Consider the following 20117-nt stretch of genomic DNA (forward strand, 5'->3'; position numbering starts at 1 on the left):
TTTTCACAAATGACTCTCAGCAATCACTGTTGCTTCAGAAATATTGCTAATGCTCTACTTAATGGGAGCACTTTCCCCAGGTCCCCTAATGTCTTACCCCACCCATCAGGGTCCCAGCTTCAGAGAACACTTAATCCCACCTTGTCTTAGCCTTGGTTCCTTTCTCTGAGCCTCAGCTTTCAGGCTGCAAACTTGTCAGGCCCTGGTGCCTCTCATCCTGTGTGCCCACACAGTGCCTAGAACATGGCTAGAAGAGGCCCAGCTGTCACTCGGCAGTAACACCTGTTGACAACAAAGTCACTGATCTCTCTACCTTGGCTTCCCTCCTGCGATTCAAGGGCTACCTGGGTGGTATCCAGTGAATCCCCAGGAGCTATCAGTGCTATTTGTGTGAATATTTCCTTGTAATTCTATACCTCCCGACTATCTCCTTGGCACCCTGCGGAAGATATTTCTGGATAACAGAGAGGAAAGCCTGTTTCCGTAGCAATGGAGCAGAATCAGAGGCTTTTCCATTTTCTTCTGCACCCCTAGAAATATATACACATACACACGTGCACACACAACTGCACTTGTTTTACCTCTTTTTGCCTTTCCAGAGCAAGCAATCCTTAAATTCTCGGCTCTGTGTGACTTTGTTCTATTTCCACCGTCTGGTAAAATTTTGCTTTCCTGAACCTTTTAAAAATACCCCCAGGTAAAAATAAAACTGTGATATGATAGTTTGGAAAATTTAAATATGTAGCTCTAAGAAATTAAAAGCACAGTTTTGAAGCATCTTTCATCTACCAATAGTGCTGAAATCCAGCCACAGCAGGGTATGGGCAATATAATACTGGAGCGATGAGGGTTCCATGTCTGTCCTTTCCCCCCACAGGCACACAACTCCTCTAGGTGCCAGCTTCCCTTAGTCAGTGACCGGGGTCTGGTCAATGGGATGTGGGCTACAGAAGCACGTCACCTCCAGTCCTGGCCCACGGAGACCTATAGAATCTCAACGTTCTCACCAGTTTCTCCTCTGTGGACTGGATCAGGACCGGAGGAGGACTCCAAGGCCCTAGGGGCTGGTGGGGTCACTAGATGGGAGGAGACTGTGCCTCTGAGCCAACGAGGTAGAACAGAACTCTTCCTCCCAGCCCTGCACTAGAGTGTGATAAGAAAGAAATAAACCTTCACTGTGTTAAGCCACTGCAATTCAGGGGTGGTTTGTAATAACAGAAAGCCCACCCTAAAATGATATTATCCTGAATTCTTAAAGTTAAAAATTATTATTATCCCTGAGAATTACTTACAAGCAACTCTGTCTAAAGCTCTTTTGTCACTATTCTCCCTGTGACTTAGGCGCAGGGGGGAGTTGTAGCCTGCCCCTCAGATCCCCCACCACCCGGCAAGGAGGAAGACTAGTCCCCATCTGCTGGCATCACAGTGAGCAGAAAGACCCCAGATGTCAGGCATCTTCAGGAAATGGTTTAGTTGAAAAGAGCTGCCTGCCCAGGGTCATGGATTGGCCTTCCAAAGACTAGTGGCAGTCTATGACCAGTTGAGGAGAAACGATAAGGGCACAGCCCCTTCACCCCAACTCTGAAGAGCTGTCCCTACTTCACAGTCCCCATGGCATCAGCTGAGGCCTTTCCTGGGACTGAAGTACAGCCCAAATTCTCCCTCTGCACAATCCCGCTTCCCTTTCCTCCCTTTCCTTTCTTTGCCTTAACCCCAAAACCACTCCCCCGTAAGCTTTCTACACACTAAATCTTCTCTCAGAGTTACTTCCCTGTGATCCCAACCTAAGACAGGCACTGTGTTCTTGATGCGTCACGTTGCCCAAGCCTGCCAAAGCATATGGCACAAATACCATGTTTTTCAATCAAAAATGAAAATACACAAAGTCACAAAGGGTCAGAAGCTCCAAAATTGAGACTCTCCAAGATGGGTTAAACAGGTGATGGGGATTAAAGAGTGGATCTTCTGTGATGAGCACCCAGGAATGTACAGAAGTGTGGAATCTATACTATGCACCTGAAACCAGTATTATACTGCAGGCTAACTAGCTGGAATTTAAGATTATTTATTTATTTTTTATTTGACACAGAGAAAGAGAGCACAAGCAGGGGGAGTGGCAGGCAGAGAGAGAGAGGGAGAAGCAGGCTCCTGGAGGAGCAGACAACCTGATGCAGGCAGGACTCGAGCCCAGGACCCTGGGACCGTGACCTGAGATGAAGGCAGACACTTAACCAACTGAGCCACCCAGAATCTAAATAAAAACTAAAAAACAAACAAACAAACAAACAAAAAAAAAAAACCCTGAGTATTATAGTATTATACCATTAAAAGATAGACTCTTTCCTAGGAAATGAGAGAAACCATAAACATTTTGAGACCCCCGTTGGGAAAAGGGGCTTTGAAATTGTCCCAAAGAAAACATCACTACCTGGCTTGTCATCCAATAAAGAAATTATTAAATACATAATAAAGAGCTACATTACAAAAATTATTGAGGATCTATTATCCACCTGTGCAGGTATTTGGTATTATTATTATACTTACAGCAGTTACTTTTTGAGCTAAGAGCTTTATGGACACTCATTACCTCAATAAATTCTTCATACATTTGGCAGGTGATAAAACTCAGGTTCACAGTGAGTAAATAAATTACCTAAAGTCAGGGATCCCTGGGTGGCTCAGCGGTTTAGCGCCTGCCTTTGGCCCGGGGCATGGTCCTGGAGTCCTGGAGTCCTGGGATCGAGTCCTGTGTCGGGCTCCCTGCATGTGGCCTGCTCTGCCCTCTGCCTGTGTCTCTGCCTCTCTCTCTCTCTCTCTCTGTCTCTCATGAATAAATAAATAAAATTTAAAAAAAAAAATTACCTCAAGTCCCAGAGTTAGGGCTCAAAGTCAGGTTGGGGTTACTCCAAGCCTCAACTCTGTGGTATGTCTTGCATATTCAAGCTACTGTAAGGAGTTCAGTAAGTAATTTGCAAGGGGGGAGGGAGAGCAAAAGGCAAGTGTATATGATTCCAAGACCTGTTCTCTTCTCTTACCCCGTCTCAACTGACAATAGGCAGTCACTGCCTTTTAGGTACACAGACGCCAGACATGAATTAAAGAATTATTCCACACACAATTTTGCCATAAAGAAGATACCTCCCCCCCCCCCCCCAAAAAAGAAAGTAGATCCCTGGGTGGCTCAGCGGTTTAGCACCTGCCTTTGGCCCAGGGCGCAATCCTGGAGTCCTGGGATGGAGTCCCACGTCGGCCTCTCAGCATGGAGCCTGCTTCTCCCTCCTCCTGTGTCTCTGCCTCTCTATGTGTATCATAAATAAATAAATCTTTTAAAAAATAAAAAAATAAAAAATAAAAAGAAGATACCCAGCACAAAACTGTTCTATGGCGATTCAAAAGGTTCTCCTGCCCTCTTGTGGCTCAAGGAGACGACTACATATCAAAGCTCCATTAAAAAGCTAAAATACCATATAAAGGCAACTGGCAGTCACATAAAACAGCAGGAGGCAACTGAGATGGCAAATGAAGCAGATTCAGTGACTCAAAAATCTGATTTTTTTAAAAAAATATTTATTTGTCCATGTGAGACACACAGAGAGGCAGAGACACAGGCAGAGGGAGAAGCAGGCTCCATGCAGGGAGCCTGACATGGGACTCGATCCCGGGCTGCCCTCGGGGTGACTTTATAAGCAGCAATCACTTGCTGCTCCCCCACCCTTAGTTATAAAATCCTCCAGGACTTGGTTCTGGGTCCTCTTTCATCCCATGTCCTTTCCCAGCTATCAGTTTTCTTCCCTGAAGGCATTCAATGTTACTATTTTGGGGGTTTATGCTTCCAAAGTAATCTTATGCATATCATGCAAATCTATATGTACTATATATATATATATATATATATATATATGCCTCTGTGTGTGTACAAATATGAATGTACACGCTCAAGACTTTTCCTCTTCCCGTCTATAAAAATGTCAGCATTCATATTCATATCCAAACTGAAGGAGTTCTAAGGGGATATTGCCAAGCAGCAACTTTCATAAGAAATGAAACTGTGACCCCAAACATTTTGCAACCCACAGTTATGTGGCAGACAACTGGAGTGAACCCATAGGGGAAGATCAGATTCAAGTACTCTATCCCACCCTAGTCTACTGTTTGAAAAGGTTTCACAAAGAAGCCACAAATTAATTCAAGGGAAAGATAGAACACAGATGCTGATAAATCAAAGATCAGAGACTACATATGATCTTTCACATCTATGGTTATTTACCTATGAAAAATAATTTATTTTATTTTTTTTAAGATTTTGTTTATTTATTCATAGAGACACAGAGAGAGAGGCAGAGACACAGGCAGAGGGAGAAGCAGGCTCCATGCAGGGAGCCCGACGGGGGACTCGATCCCAGGTCTCCAGGATCACACCCCAGGCTGCAGGCAGCGCTAAACCGCTGTGCCACCGGTGCTGCCCCTTTTATTTTATTTTTAATGAAAGTTCTCTAACTACATAAAAGTCAACAGAAGAGTGAAATGAACCCCATCCTACAGATTAAACAATTAAAACGTTTCACTACTGGTTTTGTGGCTTCATTCCTTTCTTCTGTCTCTCTTCCCTTCCCTCCTGGGCTGGGCTGCTCCTTCTCTCTGTTTTAGCTATATTATTTAAAAATAAGTCCCTGACATCATGCTGTTTCATCCCTAAATGCTTTGTCTGGACATAATTATAAAACACAAAGACATTTCCTTATATGACCACAATATCATTATCGCATCTAACAAAGTCAATAATTTCTTGATATCATCAAATGCTCAGTCCATATTCATACTTCTACAATTATCTCAAGAAAATCTTTCTACAGCTGGCCTCTCAAGTTTCAAAGGAACTGTACAGTCAAAGAAATTCCAAGGCCAGTCTGCAACGGCCCATGACTATTAAATCTTGAATCTCCAGGTTTCCAAACCCTCACCAACAGGAAATGAACTGCTAAAGCTCCCAGGAACGGCATTTCTCCCAGTGCCCATGCTGACGTGGCCTTGGGAGCTCTGGGTTAAGGAAGAACCACTCTTTACCCTTTAGCTACCATATTCTCAGACCCCTGGTCCTATACAAAGACTAAACTATTTTGTCTCTATAGATTTGTCTAATTTGGACATCTCATACAATATATGGTCCTTTATGATGGGTTCACATGCTTTCAATGTTCATTCATGTTGTAGGATATATCAGTACCTCATTCCTTTCCTAATATTCCATTCTATGGATATACCACATTTCATTTATCCACTCATCAGTGGATAGACATTTGGGTTGTTCACACTTTTTGGCTGTTATGAATAATACTGCTATGATCATTTGTGTATAAGTTTTTTTTTTTTTTTTTTAAATAAGTCTTTTTTTTTTAATTTTATTTATTTATTTATGATAGTCACAGAGAGAGAGAGAGAGAGGCAGAGACACAGGCAGAGGGAGAAGCAGGCTCCATGCACCGGGAGCCCGACGTGGGATTCGATCCCGGGTCTCCAGGATCGCGCCCTGGGCCAAAGGCAGGCGCCAAACCGCTGCGCCACCCAGGGATCCCCTGTGTATAAGTTTTAATTTGGACAAATGTTTCCATTTCTCTTGAGACTCTGGGTCAAATGGCAACCCAAATTCTAACTTTAAGGAACTGCCAGACTGTTCTCCAAAGTGGCTACACCATTTTATATTCCTTGCAGCAGTGAATGAAGGTTCTAATTTCTCCATGTCCTCACCAACACATATTGTTATCTATTGTTTTGATTAGAACAACACTAGTAGGTGTTAAGTGGTGTGTCAATGTGATTCTGATTTGCACTGCCCTGGTCACTAATGATGTTGGACATCTTTTCATGTGCTTATTGACCATGTATACAGGTTCCCTCCATTATCCAAAAGTGGAGTGTTCCTATGAAATCTTTCGTAAGCCAAAATGGCATACAGTGAAGAAGCACTTAACCATTAATTTAAATAGAAAAATGTTTGAGCGTCCCCCAACCCAAAAATATAACCCCTCTAGGCCTTTCTGACACCTTAGGGCACATCTTGCTAAAGGATACACAAAATAAATTGAGCAAAAGTGCAGATGCTCACAGACACAGTTCAATGCTATAGGCGGCTTGATGATGACACACTGAAGGAGCTTGGAGGTGCCACTCTTGTTGCTTGGAGTTCACGCTGCCTTTATAATAGTTTGCTGCAAAACACTGCATGTCTTTTTCTCTTTTTGCCTTTTTTTTTTTTCCATAAAGGCAAAAATCCTCTTCAGAGTTCCCTCAGAGAAAGCAGGTACTAATAATGTAGGTCTTTCGTAAAAGTGAAGTGGCTAACACGAACTTTTGAAAAAGCAGGAGATACCTGTATCTTTGGTGAAATGGCTATTCAGATCCTTTGCCCATTTGAAAAATTGGTTTGTCTTTTGATTATTGAGTTATAAGAGTAATACGTTCTATTTTTTCCTCATCTTTTCCATTGAGAATAAAAGGTTTCCAACCACTTAAGAGAGTATTGATTGTTCTTTTTTCTATAGCAAGAAGTAACCACCAAAACTAGTTTCAAGCTTATCCAAATCAATGACAGATTCACACCATAATACAGGCTTTTGAAAAGCCAGACAATCAACAACAGCTTCACTTCAATGACTATGCTTCTGAAAGCCATCCCATTCAACAACAATCTTACTCAGACAACTGAGTAAAGGTCACAGCGAAAGGTCAACCAATCCCTAAACGCTCTTACTTCTGAAAGTCTACCATGGCCTGAACGCCATTCTTTTGAAGACTCTAGAATAAACCAGTGGTTCTTAAATTCCTGGTATCAGGACCATTTTACATCCTTAAAACTTACTGAGAACTCTAAGGAGGGTCTATATGTGTGGGTGAATAATATTTACTATACCAGAAATAAAAAGAAATGTTTAAATACTAATTTAAAATTTATAATAAGCCCATTAAATATTATCATAAACAATATAATTTTATGAAAAAAGAACTTTCTAAAAATATGAGTAGGAAAAGAGTGGCACTGTTTTACATTTGTACAATGTCTTTAATTTACAACTTTATAAAAGTGTGGATTCTCATCAATTTCCACCTTCAGTCTGTTGTGAAACATTGTTTCTTTTTTTTAAGATTTTATTTAACATTGTTTCTTTTTTTTTTAAGATTTTATTTATTTATTCATAGACACAAAGAAAGAGGCAGAGGGAGAAGCAGGCTCCATGCAGGGAGCCCGACGGGGGACTCCATCCCGGGTCTCCAGGATCATACCCCAGGCTGCAGACGGCGCCAAACCGCTGCTCCACTGGGGCTGCCCTGAAACACTGTTTTATTTTATTTTATTTTTTTATTTTTTAAAAGATTTTATTTTATTTATTCATAGACACAGAGAGAGAGAGGCAGAGACACAGGCAGAGGGAGAAGCAGGCTCCACGCAGGGAGCCCGATGTGGGACTCGATCCCGAGTCTCCAGGACCACACCCCAGGCTGCAGGCGGTGCCAAACCGCTGCGCCACCGGGGCTGCCCGAAACACTGTTTTAAATGCATGAAAAAAAAATTCTGGCCTCTCACAGATACATGATTAGAAGAGGGAGAGGTGAAGAAAGAGGAGGAGGAAGAGGAGGAAGAGGTATTATAATAACCTTTTCAGATGTTTATGGATATTCCTCTTTGATGCTATACCAAAACTCAAAAAGTGGTAGTTTCTTAAAGGTTAGAGGCAATACTGAATCTGAAACCATACCAGTAGACATTTTTCATACTTTATCACATTAACATCCACTGGTCTCACACTTTGAACAAAGCTTTTCACCATGCATGAACTGTGAGCATCAAAACAGCGGCTTTTGGACATTATTAGTTCACTGAGTTATATAGAACTTCCAATGCTTTCATATTCATTATGCCATATTTTTAAAAAATCACATTTGTAGGGCACCTGGGCGGCTCAACATCAATGCAAATGTCAACACGGTTCAACAGCCAACCAATATTTTATCATCAATGTGAGAATACTTTTTTTTAAAGACTTCTTTTTTTTTTGAAGATGTATTCATTTTAGAGGAGAGGGGCAGAGGGAAAAGGAGACAGAATCTCAAACAGACTCTGTGATGAGCATGGAGCCCGATGTGGGGCTCGACCCCATGACCCCGAGATCACAACCTGAGCTGAAACACCCAACCGACTGGACCACCCAGGAGCCCCAACATGAAAATACTCTTGATCAAACTCTGAAAATCACTGCTACAAGACAGCTCTCTGCTTTGTCTAGAGAGACCGTGTCCCACACAAGCACAGTTCTCCTCGCTCAAACTACCAGTACATTCAACAATTTTGGTTGATGTTAAGTGTTGGCCTCCTCTGGCAAAATCATTTGTTTGACTTTCCTGCCTTCTGTTTATTCTCATTACATTTTCCTTCTGTTGGTTTTTGAGTCATGCACTTTCCACACTCTATTTGCATGGGGGTTAACCTAGAAATCTTACCTGCATGTAAAACTTAAAACTCTGAATTTATCAATATATTTAACCCTCCTACTAAACAACACAAGAAAAATACTTTAACTCTTAACATTTCTCAGATACGCTATTGCTGGCTAGTGGTAGAGTTCTCTCCCTTTGTTTTAATAATGCCAAACACTGGGCAATACAGTCATTTCTTTTTCTATGGCCATCTTGAACTTCAATTTCCCCACATGTCTACTGTTCCCTTTGCTCACCATTCCCCCCTGCACCTTCCTTCTAGGATCATTTTCTTTACTCTGAGGTTGATACTCTCCAAGTGCCTTTACTGAGTATCTGTTAGTGTGAACTTCCTTCAACATTTGTCTCATTCTTGAAACATGGTTTCGCTGCAAATACGAGTTCTAGGCTGACAGTTGTTTTCTTTACACACAATAAAATAGCTCACTGTCTCTGGCTTTTATTGCTACTCTCGAGGAAACAATTATCAGTCCAATTCTTGTTCCTTGGACGGTAATCAGTCTTTTTTCTCTGGCTATTCTTAAAAACAGTATCACCAAGGTATAAACTAACATACAATAAACTGTCCATATAGAAAGTATACATCATGAATTTTAACATACACCCATGAAATCATCACCACAATTACAATAAATATATCAACCCCCAAAGTTTCCCCTTGCCTCTTTACTTCCACTCCTCACTCCACCCCATTCCCATGCTACCCTTGGTCTGCTCCTTGTCACTATAAATAAGTTTGCCTGTTATAAATAGAGTCATATTTTATGTACTCATCTGTGTCTGGCTTCTTTCACTCAGCACAATCATTGTGAGATTATTCCATGTTATTTGTGTATCAGAAGTTCATTCCTTTTCTGTAACTATGTGAGGTGATAGATGTTATGTAAATTTATTGTGATTACTTCACAATATATACATATATCAAGTCATCATGCTTTACACCTAAAACCAATACAATGCTGCATGTCAATTATGTCTCATAAAACTGGAAAAAACAGCTCATTTTTTTAGGTCATTCCTTTTTAATACTGAGTTGCATTCCCTTGTATGGATGTACCACCATTTACCTACTGATTGATCTTTGAGTTATTCCTAGTTTCAGCTTTTACAAATAAACCTGCAATGAACATGCATGTACAAGTCTTCGTATGAACATATGCTTTCACTCCTCTTGGATAGGAGTGGTTGGAGGTTTAATGTTTTAAAAAATTGCCAAACTGTTTTTCCAAGCAGTTGTACCATTTTATATTCCCACCAGTAGGTGTTATGGTTGTTCCAATCCTGAACACCTGATATGGTCCATCTTTTAAATTTTAGCCATTCTAAAGAGTTTAGAGTAGGAGCACCTCAGTGGCTCAGTGGTTAAGCATCTACCTTTGGCTCAGGGGGTGATCCCAGGGTCCTGGGATCAAGTCCCGCATTAGGCTCCCTGCAAGGAGCCTGTTTCTCCCTTTGCCTGTGTCTCTGCCTCTCTCTCTGGGTCTTTCATGAATAAATAAAATCTTAAAAAAAAAAGTTTAGAGTAATACTTCATCGTGGTTTTAATTTCCATTTTCTCCTAATGACTAATCATGTTGAGAATCTGTCCATGTGCTCAGAATGCCATCCACACATCTACTTTAGTAAAGTGTGGATTCACATCTTTGCCCATTTTTAACTGGTTCTTTGTCTTATTACTAAGTTGTAAAAGGTCTATAAATTCAAAATACAAGTTATTTACTGTACATATGGTTTGTAAAATTTTCTCTCAGTCTGTGGCTTGCCTTTAAATTTTTGGACAATGTCAGGGCACCTGGGTGGCTCAGTCGGTTAAGCGTAGGACTCTCGATTTCTGCTCAGGTCATGATCTCAGGTCATGAGATGATGCCCCGCCTCAGGCTCTACACTCAGCACAGAATCTGCTTGAGGATTCTCTCTCTCTCCCTCTCCTTCTGACCCCCTCCAATCTCTCCCTGTCTCTCTTTTTCTCAAATAAAATCTTTTTTAAAAATCTTTTAATGTTTTTAGAAGAACAAAATTTTTTACTGTTGATGAAGCCCAATTTATTAACTTTTTTCATGTTTTTTTTTTTTTTTTTTATCCTCCTTAAGAAATCTTTTTTTTTTTTTTTTTTTTTTTTTTTTCTCCTTAAGAAATCTTTAGCAAACCTGGGGCACCTGGGTGGCTCTGTAGGTTGAGCATCCAACTCTTGATTTTGGCTCAGGTCATGGTCTCAGGGTTGTGGGATCAAGCCCTGGGTAAAGCTCCACACTCAGTGAGGACTCTGCTTGGTTTTTCTCACCCTCTGTCCCCTCTCCCTGATCATGTAATTTCTCTCTCTCTAAAATAAATAAATAAGAAAATGGGCAAAGAGTTAGAACAAAGAATTTACAGAATAAGAAACCCATAGGCTAGGCATAGGAATAGATATTCAAACTCGTGGGCTATAACAAATATTAAAATATTTATTAACAAGATACTACTTTATATCTCTTAGACTGACAAAAAATAGTTAGCTGGATAATGGCAAGTGTTGGTAGAAATGTGAGAATATAGTAACCAGTATTCTTTGCTGGAGGTAAAGTAGGCTAGCAAAGCCATTCTGGAGCACAGTTGTAATAATTAATCAACATGTCATTTAGCTCAGCAAGTCTGTATATATGATATATATATATATATCCATCCATCCCATGGCACTTAACAGTTACATGCATTATTTGTGTGTCCAGGGAGTTGGAGAATGAGATATGGCCAATGGAGTTTTTTTCTTTCCTTCTTTTTTGTTTTAGATTTATTTGAGGGTGGGAGCAGAGGGAAAAGGATAAGACTCCATGCTGAGCACGGAGCTGCAGGGGGCTCGATCTCACAACCCTAAATTACAACCTGAGCCAAAATCAAATCAGTGGCTTAACTGACTAAGCCACCCAGGCACCTCCTCTCTGCCCATTTTCTACTGGAAATGCTGCCTTTTTCTTCTTAATTTGCAGGAATTCCTTGTGTATTCTAAATATCAACCCTAGCAATTTTTTAAAAATTTTAATTCCAGTACAGTTAACATACAAATATTGAAGTTTTCAGGGCACCTGGGTGGCTCAGTTGACTGGTCATCAGCCTTTGGCTCAGGTCATGATTCCAGAGTCCTGGAGTCGACCCCCACGTCGGGCTCCTGCTCAGTGGGGAGTCTTCTCTCTCTGCCTCTCCTGCTTGTGCTCCCTCTCTCTCGAATGAATAAATAAAATCTTTAAAAAAATAATTAAAATGTTCTTCTCCCAGCATATTATCTGCATATTAACTGTCTATGATGTCTTCAATGACATAAAAGTCTCAATGAACATTCTGTGCACACTTGGAACAAATGTATAGTCTGGCATTATTTTGTAAAGTGTTCTATAAATGTCAATTAGGTAAAGGTAGTTGCTTAGATCTTCTATATCCTTACAGATTTTTTACCTGTTTTATTAATTACTGAGAGAAGGGTATTAATATACTTAAACATCATTGTGGATTTGTCCTTTTCTCCTCCCTAGGCTTAACAGTTTTTGCGTAATGAAGTTGGATACTTTCTGAGTAGGCACATACATATTTATGTATGTCTTTCTGGTAAATTGCTTTTTGATCATTATGTAATGACACTCTGCAATCTCTTGTAATACTCTTGCTTGAGGTATGTGCTGAAACTAATATAGCTACGTCAGCTTCTCTACGCTTATTGTTTATTTTCCTTCCTTTTAATTTGAACCTGTTATGATATTTTTTTGTTTGTTTGTTTGTTTGTTTTATGATAGTCACAGAGAGAGAGAGAGAGAGAGAGAGAGAGAGGCAGAGACACAGGCAGAGGGAGAAGCAGGCTCCATGCACCGGGAGCCCGATGTGGGACTCGATCCCGGGTCTCCAGGATCGCGCCCTGGGACAAAGGCAGGCGCCAAACCGCTGCGCCACCCAGGGATCCCGGTATTTGTTTTTTTTTTTTAAGATTTATTTATTTATTTTCAAAAGAGAGAGCATGTGGTGCGGGGCATGGGAGCAGAGGAGAGACAGAGAGAGGGAGGGAGACACTCAAGCAGACTGGGTGCTGAGTGCAGAGCCTGATGCAGGGCTCAATCTCACAACCCCGAGATCACAACCTGAGCTGAAACCAAGAGTCGGATGCCCAACCAACTGTGCTCCCCAGGTGTCCCTACTTTGACCCTTTTTTTTTAAAGATTTTATTTATTGAGGATCCCTAGGTTCCCTAGGAACAATTGTTGATACTCAAGAGTAAGTCAACTATCTTACCATTTGTTTTTCATTTCTCTCATCTGTTTTGTGCTTTTATATCGCTGTCTTATTGCTTTCTTTGAGGTTAATTAAAATTTTTTTAGTGCTTTTTATTTCTTCTTTGGCTTCTTAAATATATATTTGGGGGGGGGGATTGTTGTTGTTTTTATTAATTTTTTTTCTAGTAGTTGTTTTACCAAGGAGTTCTATTAAGGAATACACATCTTTACCTTATCAGAGTCTATGTAGAGTCAATATAATACCTCTTCATATCGGACAGTTCATTCCTCTTATTTTAACTCTTTCTTCACCTTACACACAACATTCCTACTTCCCACTTATTTTTTTCTTTTATTTATTTATTTTTTTTAAAGATTTTATTTACTTATTCATAGAGACACAGAGAGAGAATGAGAGGCAGAGACACAGGCAGAGGGAGAAGCAGGCTCCATGCAGAGAGCCTGACGTGGGACTCGATCCAGGGTCTCCAGGATCACGCCCCGGGCTGCAGGCGGCACTAAACCGCTGCGCCACCGGGGCTGCCCCCGACTTATTTTTCACAAATGTAATAACCTTACAACATAAGGGTCCATTTAGCTCCTCTCTCCCCATTCCTTGTGCAAATTTTGTCACAGCTTACTTCTACATATATTCTAAACCTCATTCTATGTGGTTATTATTTTTGCTTTAATCAACTGTCTTTTAAGCAAATTTTAAGAAAAAACAGAAAAGAGCCTTTTGTATTTGCCCATTATTTACCTTTTCCAGTGATCTTCATTTTTTCCTATAGATCCAAGTTTCCATCTGGTCTCACGTCCTATTGTCCCAAAGGACATCCATTAGTATTTTTTATAATGCTGTCTGCTAGCAACCAATTCTCTTTTATTTGAAAAAATACCTTCATTTCATCCTTGTTTTTAAAGGATATTTTCAACAGATAAAGAATTCTGGAACAACAGGTGTTTTGGTATTTTTCTTTCAGCACTTTAAAGATCTTCATTGTATTAACTCCACTATTTATGATGAAGGGTCAGTGGGATTTCTTACCCACATATATAACATTTCTTTTTCTCCACTTTCAAGATTTTCATGTTAGATTTCAGATGCTTGACTATGATAAGCCTAGATTTCCCCAATATTTATCCTTAAAGTTTGCTGAGCTTCTTAGATCTGTTAAGTCAATGGTTTTCACCAAATTTAGGAAGTTTCCAGACATTACATCTTTAATTTTTTTCTGTCCAATACTCATACAGATCAGATAATTTTATATTGTGACACAGCCCCCTGAGATGATTCATTTTTCTTCAATATTTTTTCTTTCTGTGACAGGATAATTTTTATTGCACTCCAGTTCACTGACTTCTGTTATATTCAATCTACTGGTACATGAAATCTTCATTTTCCATTCCTATACTTCTCAGTACTATAATTTGCTCCCTTTTTAATGGTTTTCTCTCCTGAGACTACTTAACTGTTCACTGTATTTTTAATTATTTAAATTACTTATAATAGCTACATTGCTAAGTCCAATATCTGAGCCATCTCATCTATAGACTTTTTCATGAATATGGGTCACAATTTCCCGTGTGTTTGTATGTTTGGTAACTTTTAACACTGACCACTGTGGATATCACATGAAGAAACTATGAATACTGACCACTGTCCGTTTGTATTTTCTTTAATAAGAATTTTTAAAATCTTATTTAAATTCAATATAATTACCAAATAATGTTATTATTAGTTTCAGAGATAGAGGTCAGTGATTCATCGGTCTTATATAACACCCAGGACTCATTATCTCACGTGCCCTCCTTAATGTCTATCACCCAGTTACCCCATCCTCTGACCACCTCCCCTCAGTTTATTTCCTATGACTAAGAGTTTTTTTTTTTTTTTTTTTTTTTTTTTTTTTTTTTTTTTTTTTTTTTTTAAAACGTGGAGAGCGGAAATGTACCTGTGGAATCATTCTCATTTTCCTTTTCTCAAAGATGCTAGGAATGGCTAATCCTGTGATTCGTGATATTGGACTTAACTACATGCCCTTCTTTTTTTTTTTTATTTATTTATTTATTTATGAGAGTCACAGAGAGAGAGAGAGAGGCAGAGACATAGGCAGAGGGAGAAGCAGGCTCCATGCACCGGGAGCCCGATGTGGGATTCGATCCCGGGTCTCCAGGATCGCGCCCTGGGCCAAAGGCAGGCGCCAAACCGCTGCGCCACCCAGGGATCCCTGACTAAGAGTTTTTATGGTTTGTCTCCCTCTCTGATTTCATCTTGTTTTACTTTTGCCTCCTTTCCCCTATGATCTTGTTTCTTAAATTCCACATATAAGTGAGATCATATGATAATCATCTTTCTTTGATATACCTTTTTCACTAAGCATAATATCCTCCAGTTCCATCCACATCATTGCAAATGGCAAGATTTCTTTTTTTTGATGGCTGAGTAGTATTCAACTGTATATATACCACCTCTATATCCATTCATCTGTCGATGGACATCTGGGCTCTTTCCAAGTCTGGCTATTGTGAACACTGCTGCTATAAACACTCAGGGTGCAGGCACCCCTTCAAATCACATTTGTAACTTTGGGGGAAATACCCAGTAGTAGTGCAATTGCTGGGTCATAGGGTAGCTCTATTTTCAACTTTTTAAGGAATCTCTATACTGTTTTCCGGAGTGGCTAAACCAGCTTGCATTTCCACCAACACTGTAAGAGGGATTCCTTTTCTCTGCATCCTCACCAACATCTTGTTTCCTGACTTGTTAATTTTAGCCATTCTAAGTGGTGTAAGGTGGTATCTCATTGTGATTTTGAATTTTTATTTATTTATGATAGTCACAGAGAGAGAGAGAGAGAGAGAGGCAGAGACACAGGCAGAGGGAGAAGCAGGCTCCATGCACCGGGAGCCCGACGTGGGATTCGATCCCAGGTCTCCAGGATCGCGCCCTGGGCCAAAGGCAGGCGCTAAACCGCTGCGCCACCCAGGGACCCCTCATTGTGGTTTTGAATTGTGTTTCCCTGATGCCAAATAATGTTGAGCATTTTTTTCATGTGTCTGTTGGCCATTTGCATGCCTTCTTTGAAGAAAGGTCTGTTCATGTCTTCTGCCTATTTCTTGGTTGGGTTATTTGTTCTCTGGGTGTTGAGTCTGATAAGTTCTTCACAGATTTTGGAATAAGTAGGGCAGCTCAGGTGGCTCAGCAGTTTAGCGCTGCCTTTGGTCCAGGGTGTGATCCTGGAGATCCAGGATCGAGTCCCATGTCAGGCTCCCATGGAGCTTGCTTCTCCCTCTGCCCGCACCCCCACCCCCACCGCCTCTCTCTCATGAATAAATAAAATATTTTTAAAAAAGGATTTTGGACAACAACCCTTTATCTGATGTGTCATTTGTAAATATCTTTTCCCATTCTGTCAGTTGCCTTTTGGTTTTGTCACCAATTTTCTTTGTTGTGCAAAACCATTTTATCTTGATGAAGTCCCAACAGTTCATTTTTGCGCTTGTTTCCCTTGCCTCTGGAGATCTAGCAAGAAGTTGCTGCAGCTAAGGTCACAAAGGTTGCTGCCTGTGTTCTCCTCTAAGATTTTGATGGATTCTAATCTCACAATTAGGTCTTTCATCCATTTTGAGCCTATTTTTGTGGATGGTGTGAAGAAATGGGCCAGTTTATTCTTCTGCATGTGGCTGCCTAATTTACCCAACACTATTTGTTGAAGAGACAGTCTTTTATCTATTGCAATAGATATTCTTTCCTGCTTTGTCAAAGATTAGCTGACCATAGAGTTGAGGGTCCATTTCTGAGTTCTCTATTCTGTTCCATTAATCTGTGTGTCTGTTTTTGTGCCAGTACCATACTGTCTTGATGATTACAGCTCTGTAATGGAGCTTGAAGTCCAGAATTGTGATGCCATCAGTTTTGGTTTTATCAACATTCCTTGGTTATTCTGGCTCTTTTCTGGTTCCATACAAATTTTAGGATTATTTATTCCAGCTCTGGAAAATAAGTTGATGGAATTTTGATAGGGATTGCATGGAATGTATAGATCGCTCTAAGTAGCATAGGTATTTTAACAATATTTGTTCTTCCAATCCATGGGCATGGAACGTTTTTCCAGGTGTTTGTGTCTCCCTCAATTTATTTCATGAGTGTTCTATAGTATTCTGAGCACAGATACTTTGCCTCTTTGTTTAGGTTTATTCCTAAAGTTATCTTATGGTTTTGGGTGCAATTATAAATGGGACTGACTCATTAATTTCTCCTTCTTCTGCCTTATTGTTAATGTACAGAAATGCAACTGATTTCTTTTTTTTTTTTTTTTTCATGATAGTCACACAGAGAGAGAGAGAGAGAGAGAGGCAGAGACACAGGCAGAGGGAGAAGCAGGCTCCATGCACCGGGAGCCCAACGTGGGATTCGATCCCGGGTCTCCAGGATCGCGCCCTGGGCCAAAGGCAGGCGCCAAACCGCTGCGCCACCCAGGGATCCCTGCAACTGATTTCTGTGCATCGATTTTATACCCTGCCACGTTGCTGAATTCCTGTGGAGTGCTAGCAATTTTGAGGTGGAGTCTTTTGGATTTTCCACATAGAGTATCATGTCATCTGCAAAGAGTGAGAGTTTGACTTCTTTGCCAATGCAGATGCCTTTTTATTTCTTTTTGTTGTCTGATTGCTGAGGCTAGGTCTTCTGGTACTATGTTGAATAACAGTGTTGAGAGTGGACATCCCTGCTGTGTTCCTGACCTTAAGGGAAAAACACTGTTTTTCGTCATTGAGGATATTTGCTGTGATCTTTTTGTATATGGCTTTTACGAGATTGAGGTATGTTCCCTCTGTCCCTATACTGTGAAGAGTTTTAACCAAGGAAGGATGTTGTACTTTGTCAAATGCTTTTTCTGCATCTATTAAGAGGATCCTATGGTTCTTGTCCTTTCTTTATTAATGTAGTGTATCACAGATTGATTTGCAGATGTTGAACTACCCTTGCAGCCCAGGAATAAATCCCACTTGGTCATGATGAATAATCCTTTTAATGTACTGTTGAATTCTATTGGCTAGTATTTTAGTGAGAATTTTTGCATCCATGTTCATCAGGGATATTGGTCTATAATTCTCCTTTTTGGTGGGGTCTCTGTCAGGTTTTGGGATTAAGGTAATGTGGGCCTCACAGAAAGAGTTTGGAAGTTTTCCATTTCTTTTTTTGAAATAGCTTCAAAAGAATAGGTATTCACTATTCTTTAAATGTTTATAGCATTCCACTGGGAAGTCATCTGTCCCTGGACTCGTTTGTTGGGAGATTGTTTTAATACTGCTTCAATTTCCTTGCTGGTTATGGGTTTGTTCAGGTTTTCTATTTCTTCCTGTTTCACTTTTGGTAAATACGTCTCTAGGATGCATCCATTTCTTCCAAATTGCCTAATTTTTTGGCATATAATTATCCATGATATGTTCTTATAATTGTTTGTATTTCTTCAGTGTTGGTTGTGATCTCTCTTCTTTCATTCATGATTTTATTTATTTGGGTCCTTTCTCTTTTCTTTTTGATAAATCTGTCCAGGGGTTTATCAATCTTATTAATTCTTTCAAAGAACCAGGTCTTAGTTTCATTGATCTGTTCTGTTCTTTTGGTTTCTCTTTCATGGATTCTCCTCTAATCTTTATTATTTCTCTTCTCCTCTAATCTTTATTATTTCTCTTCTCCTGCTGGGTTTAGGCTTTATTTGCTGTTTCTCCAGCACATTTAGGTGTAAGGTTAGGTTGTGTAGTTGAGACCTTTCTTGTTTTTTGAGAAAGGCTTGACTGCTAAATATTTTCCTCTTAGGACTGCCTTTGCTGCATCCCAAAGGTTTCAACAGTTGTATTTTCTTTTTCATTTGTTTCCTGAATTTTTAAATTCTTCTTTAATTTCCTGGTTGATCCATTCATTCTTTGATAAGATGTTCTTTAGCCTTCATGTATATGCTTCCTTTCCAAATTTCCTCTTGTGATTGAGTTCCAGTTTCAAAGCATTGTGGTCTGAAAATATGTAGGGAATGATCCCAATCTTTTGGTACTCATTGAGGCCTGATTTGTGACTCAGTATGTGATTTATTCTGAAGAATGTTCCACGTGCACTTGAGAAGAATGTGTTTTGTTGCTTTAGGACAGAATGCTCTGAATATATCTGTGAAGTCTATCTGGTCCTGTGTGTCATTCAAAGCCCTTGTTTCCTTGCTGATCTTCAGTTTAGGTTATCAATCCACTGCAGTGAGTGGAGTGTTAAAGTCCCCTACTATTATTGTATTATTATCAATGTGTTTAATTTTGCTATTAATTGCCTTATATAATTGGCTGCTCCCGTGTTAGGGGCATAAATATTCACAATTGTTAGATCTTGTTGAGTAGAGCCTTTAATTATGATATAGTGTCCTTCCTCATCTTTTACTACAGTCTTTGGTTTAAAATTGAATTTTTCTGATATATGATTGCCACTCCAGCTTTCGATTCATGTCCATTAGCATGATAAATGGTTTTCCACCCCCTCACTTTCAATCTGGAGGTGTCTTTGGGTCTAAAATGAGTCCCTTTTAAAAATTAAAAAGCAAGATCCATCAATATGCTGTCTGCAAGAGACTAATTTTAATTAATTAATTTTTAATTCAATCTGATACCCTGCATGCTTTGATTGGGGCATTTAGTCCATTTACATTCAGAATATGAATTTAGTGTCATTGTATTACCTGTAAAGTCACTGTTTCTGTATGTTGTTCTGTTCTTTCTGGTCTATGTTATTTGGGGGCTCTCTTTTCACTTCACCTCAAGGATCCCCTTTAATATTTCTTGCAGGGCTGGTTTGGTAATCACTTTTTTTTTTTTAATTCTTTTAGTTTCTGTTTGTCCTGGAAGCTTTTTATCTATTTTGAATGACACTCTAGCTGGATAAAGTATTCCTGGCTGCATATTTCCCTCATTTAGCACCCTGAATTTATCATGCCAGTCCTTTCTGGCCTGTCAGGTCTGTGGATAGATGCTGCCAGTCTAATGTTTCTATCCTTGTAGGTTATGGACCTCTTGGCAAAGCTGCTTTCAGGATTTTCTCTTTGTCTCTGAGATTTCCAACCTTCACTATTATATGTTAGGGTGCTTATCTATTTTTATTGATTTTGAGGGGGGTTCCCTTTGCCTCCTGGACTTGGTTGGATACCTGTTTCCTTCCTCAGAGTAGGGAAATTCTCTGCTATAATTTCTTCCAATCTACCTTCTGCCCCATTCTACTCTTCTTCTGGGATCCCAATTATTCTAATATTGTTTTATTTTATGGTACCACTTATCTCTTGATTTCCTCCCTCGAGATCCAGTAATTGTTTATCTTTTTCTCAGACAGCTTCTTTATTCTCCATCATTTTGTCC

General features: G+C 39.8%; 1 protein-coding gene across 9 annotated transcripts in view; it reads right to left on the reverse strand.

Annotated features, from left to right (window-relative positions):
• The window catches only part of ST3GAL3 (ST3 beta-galactoside alpha-2,3-sialyltransferase 3), a 197536-nt gene that overhangs the window by 142633 nt on the left and 34786 nt on the right, over nucleotides 1-20117 (reverse strand). Inside the window, exon 3 of one of the 9 annotated variants that reach the window (XM_038558339.1) lies at nucleotides 13486-13543. The exons of the other annotated variants lie outside the window; for them this stretch is intronic. Coding sequence (XP_038414267.1) covers nucleotides 13486-13504 — 19 coding nt within the window. The 5' untranslated portion in view covers nucleotides 13505-13543. The remainder of the gene's footprint in view (nucleotides 1-13485; nucleotides 13544-20117) is intronic. 9 annotated transcript variants of the gene reach the window in all.

Source organism: Canis lupus, chromosome 15 (assembly GCF_011100685.1).
Source record: "Canis lupus familiaris isolate Mischka breed German Shepherd chromosome 15, alternate assembly UU_Cfam_GSD_1.0, whole genome shotgun sequence".
In the NCBI taxonomy this organism is placed as follows: Eukaryota; Metazoa; Chordata; class Mammalia; order Carnivora; family Canidae; genus Canis; species Canis lupus.